Raw genomic sequence first — 6,891 nt, 5'->3', positions numbered from 1 at the left:
ATCTGTCTACGAGCCAGAGAAATAATGGCTAGAAATGCACCAGTGTTATTTAGGGCTCAGTAAACTACTTCAATTTGATGTCTGACTGATGTCAATGAATTAAGTTCACTGTCAAAATAACGACTTGACCTGTAAAGCAGTGCCATCCGTGCAATTTATTTTTCAAGCATTTTCTACAAAGGGGGTTTCAACCTGGGTCCAGGGACATCCATTGAAATGTTTAGATAAAATATATTTAAATAAATTCTATTGTGGAATAAAGTAACTTAATAGAAAGTTACAGAGCCCCTAAAAAGACATGGTGGTGGAAAAATATATTTCAGTGCTTTTGCATAATTATGTAGAATTGCATAGATGCCTTTTATGCTTTAGAATAAGGGTCCATCACAAAGAGATAATCATATTTGGAAACTGAAAAATCCTGTTCTACAACATTGTGTGAATCATGCAAACCCTGCCAAAACAAGTCCTGGCTATATTTCTCCCCAAAACATGAAAATTAGACATGCTATAAAAAGAAAATGTACACAAACATTTTCATCATGACATCAACCCTGAACATCTAATTCTCCTAACGGTGAGGTATTGAGGTGTTAACACAATTCAGTAAAAATGTACTGTTTTAGTGTAATGGAGACTCATGAGATTAACAACTGAACTGCAAATGTGATTAATTTTAATAAAAATGCCAAAAATGCTTTATTTCCTTTATGAATAATGATAATTCGTTATTATGTTCTTTAATTTTGGGGTGAAATACTACACGGACATGCTTAATGTATCCATTCACACAGCAAATTTATTTCTTGCCTTTCATACGAATGATGACAGATATTGACAGCACAAGTTTTGGGTTTAATAGTAGCCACTCAGATACAGCTTTCATCTCTGCGGACAATTAATATTGAAAAACATCACATCCTTCTATACATTAAATAATGCCTTGAATGTACACATGTGCGGCACCAGGATTTAATTGATCAGATTTTTCTTTCTTTCACATAGCATTTTTAAACAGGACAGCCACTGATGTGTTCAAATGTGCACCTTATTGTTTGCATCTCCATGCAACCCAGCTATGCAACACAAATAAAAATGAGGAATTGATTTTCTTGCCAGCATAACGAGACATTCCTATTAGCGTGCATTCTTCATCGTCTGCTTTTAGCTTGTCGAATCATGTACAAACAAAGAAAACCTCCATGAATGCCGGAATAATCATACCCCTCTGGAATAAATAACATTTAGTGCAGGAACGTGTTCTTTAAGTACTAGTACATTCAAATACATAATGGAACATCAGAGCTGAAGCATGCACCTTTTGAATCTACAGTACAGTGCAAAACAAAAATTGTTCTTTCCTGAGACTACGTAGCATTTAGTATCCCTTCATACCCAAAACATGAAGTTTTCATCCACTAAGACAACATTTCATTTTTTCTTAAGCGAGGCAGTACCTCAAAAATATGTACAGATGCAGTAGAACACAAATCATGGTCTATTTGGTTCTGGCGAAGCAGATTCTCTTATGAATGCAGTTAATGCATTAATGGACTGAAAATGCGTCTCAAGTCTAACTGGTTTCTAGTGTCAAAAGGAAGTGGATCTGCACGATATATACAAATTTAAAGCACACTGGAGGATGCTTAATCCATCCGTCTGCTATAAAGAACAGTCATAAAGGGTATTGAGAGTGTGTATGTTGAGGTGAAGCTGTAAGGTCCTTTGCTAGAATGCTTGAAAACAAAAGTGAAGTGCAAAATAATAAGTGTGTCTCGGTCCCCTCGTGGCCCGGCGGCATCTTGGCACAACTACACCGAGCGCGTCTCCACCTCGATCTTCTCCTCTGTTTGAGAACTCTCCGACTCCTGATGGCTGACACTGGGCCGCACGGTCACCACTGGCCCTCCTCCGTGGATGGAATGGAGGAAGTTCCAGGTCTCTTCTGATATCTGGCCGGAATCAGCACCTGTTAAACCATAAAATAAGCACAAAAATGTTTTACAATCCATTGTGTTTCCCAACTTTAAAATAATACAGTGATAAGACAGCGTTATGTGATGTTGTTTCTAAACGCGTTTCGTTTTATACACCTGTAACCTGCATTTCGTTCCTCTGAACAAATAACACGCGTGCTCAGCTCATCAGCTCTCAGTATCGAACGCGTCCGAAAGAAACTGTTTTCGATTCTGTACTGCTGATCCGAGAACCGCTGTATGTTCGGTTACACATGCATGCTCAGTATCAGCTGCTCGTGAGTTCTCATCTGTTATCTCAGCAAAACACGTCTCAGTTCAGTGAACTGTTGGAGTTACAACATCTACTTCAATATATTAGTTTATTTCTAGTCGGAGGGACTGTCACTCATGTCACATCGTGAATAGAGTCGGTGGGCGGGGCTTAACATAATGACAGGGGGGTTGCACTTGCGTGCTTCTAGTAAACACAGAAGCTGGCGAACGGCGGTCTTTTAAATCAGCTTTGACCGTGGCTCTGGAAGACTTGGAGTTAAGCTTTTCTCTGAGAAAAGAACAAAGAACGGCACTGAAGTCATTCTCAAAAAGGGAAGTTGTGTTCTGAGTTTTGCCGACTGGATATGGAGAAAGTTTAATCTGTCAACTAGCGCAGCTTTACGTTGCTCTGGTTTGTTGAAGCGCTTTCCAATTGTGTGCAGAGGGAGTTTGAAAGACAACCATATCCCGCTCCTCGGATTGAGCCCTGTCAATGGTGAGTTTCCAGACCAAACATCTTGATGTGCGTCTGGCTTGTCAGGCTACGCCCTTTCATGATGACTTTAAAAGAACTAGATGGTAAACATTACCTGGCTTTAATGTGATGTGTCCGTTTTTATTTACAGCAATCTTGGAGTTGTCAATTGGCCCCGGTGGATCTGAAAGACACAAGACCATCTATCATCAGAAACGCACAAAATACCCTAACCGAAAGTGCAGAGCGACCGAAAGGTCTTCAAGAATTCCTTATTAATCAATAACCACAGAACATGATGTTAATATTCCATTTCAAACTTTCAGATACTTTAGAAGTATCAGCAGCAGGGATGAGAAATGACTTACCAATGTCCTTGCCTTTGACAAAGCCTTCCCATTCCCGGAACCACTGCATGCTGATACAGTATATCACCACAGGAGACTCCTCCTCCTGAAATGCCTTATTGAGCTACATGAAGGACAGAAGAGAGCACATGAGACCATGATATAGAAAAAAGATTCAATTACCTGAGCATTTCTTCATGAAATATCTTCCCACCCCACTGCTGTAAAACAATAACAGGATAAACTGAGACGGAAGCTCTGCTCCAAATCCTAGTGAGCTACCTTGCCGTCTATGGCTTACATAAGCAGCTGCTTTCTATAGCGCCGGACACACACAATGCGTGTTTGCATTCCACTCCAATGTGAACATGCACTAGACCAGGGGTTCTCAAATCTGGCCCTCAAAGTCCACTTTCCTGCAGAGTTTCGCTTCACCATTGATCAATCTCTCCTGCTTATAACTTTATAGCAATACTGAAGACCGAGAGAGATTTTTGTCCGAGAGAGAAAACAGCAAAAAATATAAGCCTTCCCACCCCTCAGTGTTCAGCGCTCAAGTTTTACTCTCGCTCTAGCCGTTATCGCTGCACGTTGTGACGCTCGGCTCAATAATCCGCTCTATACATGTGCAGAGCTCAGTTGCTCCCGGCCCATGTGAACGTTCCACACATTTACCACTGAGGCTCATTGAAAAAGCGAAGTCTGCTCAAATAAGGCACTGAAATTTCGATGTAGTTGTATACTTGTTTCTGTTTGCAATAGCTTTACTGTGCTTTAACACGGTGTGGTCAAGCTGTGCTGGGCAACGCTGGAAAAATGATGCTTCCCTCTCATTCACTGATCTGCTCACATGTTTGGATAATAATAGCCTTGTGGGACTATACATTATTTGGATAACTGGTCAAAAAATACATCCGTTTAAATCTAATTCTGTTGCATAGAACCATATAAAGAATAATATATTGATGTTTAATATTAACCTATTTTCTGTCCAATTTTAGTGTGTTAGTTTAAATAAAAGTGTGGTTTTAATTTTATTCATTATTTCAATTATCAATTATTTTATTGGGTTGTATTTTTTCAGTATCATTAAAATTATTGAATTTCATAAAAATAAATCTAATAGTAAATAAATTCTACAAAAAAAGCTAAAATTACAAAATAAAGGTAATACTTTAGAACAATGGTCATAAGTTAAGATTAGTTAATGTATCAACTAATATTAACTAACGATGAGCAGTACATTTGTTACCGTATTTGTTAATCTTTGTTAACATTAGTTAATATAAATCCAGCTGTTCATGGTTTGTTCATGTTAGTTCACGGTGCATTAACTAATGTTAACAAGACTTTAATAATGTATTAGTAAATGTTAAAATTTACATTAACAAAGATAAATAAATGCAGTTCTCTAAACATTTTAGTTCATGTAAACTAATGTAGTTAACTAATGACCATTATTCTAAAGTGTTACCGAAATAAATAATATTTAAAAAGCATTTTCGTTTTCCAGAATTTCCGGTTTCGACACAGAATTTTATATTTCATTTTTAAAAGTGTCAAACAGCTCTATAGCTCCCGAGCTTGTGAATCATTATATCGTGGTCACGAATTCAGGCACTAGTAAGGACAGTAAAGAACACTGGCTCACTACACATCGGGACACTGGTGAATATTTCCGGCAAAGTGACAACGTATTACTGGTATTTATGAACAACAGCAGAGCTGATATCTTTCAGACATTGCATTCTGATAAATACTTTGCTTGTTACATATACGCCCAACATTTCAGCCATAAAATAAATGATAAATGTTAGCTAGATTATGTTCATTACCTGTCTAGTGATGTATGCTGAACTATTTTTTAATAATTTGTATTTTAAAAAAACATTATCGCGTGTCATTATTTGTAGTGAACTGGCTTACGTTATTTAAGTTTAGTGCTTCAGAACTTCCCTGTTTTTCATGGAGCATTGTGGGACTTTTTAGGAAGCAAATATCGAAGAAAACCGTTTATGGTCGTTCAGCTTTTTGTTTTGCTGCTCCGACTGGAATAGGTACAAAAGTCACTGAAATTGGAATCATATATTTCTATCTCAGCGTTCAAAAAACTATTAAGGAGTGTTTTTATAACAGAATGTAAATGTTTTACATGAATGTTTTATATATATATGTACTGTAAAATATGTTTGTATGTCTTTCAGGAGATCTAATTCTCCTGCCAGGCTGTTGTTGAAAATAAGAACGTGTTCCTAAGTAACTTGCCTGGTTAAATAAAGGTTAAATAAATAAATAAAATATTTCAGTGTTCTAGGCTGCGTTCTGGTTTGTTGTATTATGCCCTTCACTCGCTAACTTTCCTCCATCTCGTTCACTCAGATGTGTGTCATCGCTCATGTTGCATGAGTGCTAACTACTGGCGGAACCTGCAATGGACTGAATTGGAATATCCTAAGCTTTTGATCACTTGTAATCCACTATGGAGTTGATTTATTATCATTTTTTCCCCCTTACAAAATTGTTTAATGCAGCATTCTTCATGTATATGGGTGTGTTTGGGTTATGAAGCTGCCTGAAGTGTACATATAAAGTGTACTCAAAATTGAGGGAGCAAGGGTCTGTCCAAAATAAACATCCCTTGTCCACTTCACAAAGTGGAACACATTTCAAAATGGCGGCCGGGATTCCTCAGAGGGGAAGTCCACTTAGGGAATTTCACAAGTACTGCAAGTGGAGTGGAAGGCAGCCCCAGAAGGGTTCTGCGATTAAAACAGCCCTTAAAATGGCCAACTCCCTGATCAGTGCCCCGTCTACTGAGCTAGGGAGCTGATCGAGACGCACACTGTGGTTTTGTTCAGGTGTGTTTGATTAGGGTTGCAACAAAACTATGCAGGAAAGTGGGCCTCAAGGTCCAAAGTTTGGCCTCCTTTGGCCCGACACCTTTGACCAAGTCTCTAACAGATGGAGCTAAAGCTGAAAGTATCCTTTGTTTTACAAATAATGCACAGTTTTGAAGAATCTCTTGCCACAAGTTAAAACCCATGTAAATACTGAAAACAATTATGCGTAATGTATGCGCAGTTACAAACATCAATTCAGTACACATGTACTCTTCAGATGACAAAATTCATGTCAAGTGCACTTGTACACTGACCCTCGTGTATACTTAGGCCTTAAGAGTGTAATGATTCATGTGTTTTATCAATGCATTTATTACAAATCCTGCTTTTGGGTATGACAGATTAATCAATGATCAAAATAACCAGCCCTAATAGGCTTATTGTATCTTAATTCGTATTTAAAATCGTATTTTAACATTGGTGCAATGCCTAGATAAATGTCCACAGTATTGTTCCTTTGGCCTCCTTTGTTTGCCTTTAATTTGAGCCAAGCTGAGTGTCTTTGGCTGAAATCAAGGACTTTTGTTGTCATGCATAAATAATGACTACCGTTTTGGAGGAGAGGGTGGTGCGGTGGTCGTGATGGTGGGTGTGTGCACAGATAACAGTCCAGACGTTAGATTAACTGAAAGACCAGATGTTCTTCACTGTAAATGTCCCTTGAAGGGATTGCTCACACACACACAAAAAAAAAACAAATCTGTCATTTACTCACCCTCAAGTTAAATGTTTTGTTCTGCTGAACACAATGGAAGACATTTTGAAGAATGTTTGTAACCAAAGAGTTGTGGGGACACCATTGACTTCTGTAGTATTTATTTTGGTTACGGATAGTCTTCCAAATATCTTCTTTGTTTAGCCGAAAAAAGAAATGTATATAGGTTTGGAACAACTTGAGGGTGAGTTAATGCACTATCCCTATAAAACTCCCTTTTGAA

At 38.0% G+C, this 6,891-nt stretch overlaps 1 protein-coding gene across 2 annotated transcripts in view; it reads right to left on the bottom strand.

Annotated features, from left to right (window-relative positions):
- Positions 1–834: 834 nt before the first annotated feature.
- Positions 835–6,891, bottom strand: part of usp33 (ubiquitin specific peptidase 33) — a 57,535-nt gene continuing 51,478 nt past the window's right edge. For both annotated transcript variants that reach the window (XM_067454278.1, XM_067454281.1), the window contains 3 exons: positions 3,075–3,177; positions 2,822–2,890; positions 835–1,969 (listed from right to left, as the gene is read on the bottom strand). In XM_067454278.1, the coding sequence (XP_067310379.1) occupies positions 1,812–1,969; positions 2,822–2,890; positions 3,075–3,177 (330 nt within the window). In that variant the 3' untranslated portion in view covers positions 835–1,811. The remainder of the gene's footprint in view (positions 1,970–2,821; positions 2,891–3,074; positions 3,178–6,891) is intronic.

The sequence above is a fragment of the Pseudorasbora parva genome, chromosome 9 (genome assembly GCF_024679245.1).
Source record: "Pseudorasbora parva isolate DD20220531a chromosome 9, ASM2467924v1, whole genome shotgun sequence".
NCBI classification, from domain to species: Eukaryota; Metazoa; Chordata; class Actinopteri; order Cypriniformes; family Gobionidae; genus Pseudorasbora; species Pseudorasbora parva.
This window is presented reverse-complemented; position numbering and strand designations above follow the sequence as displayed.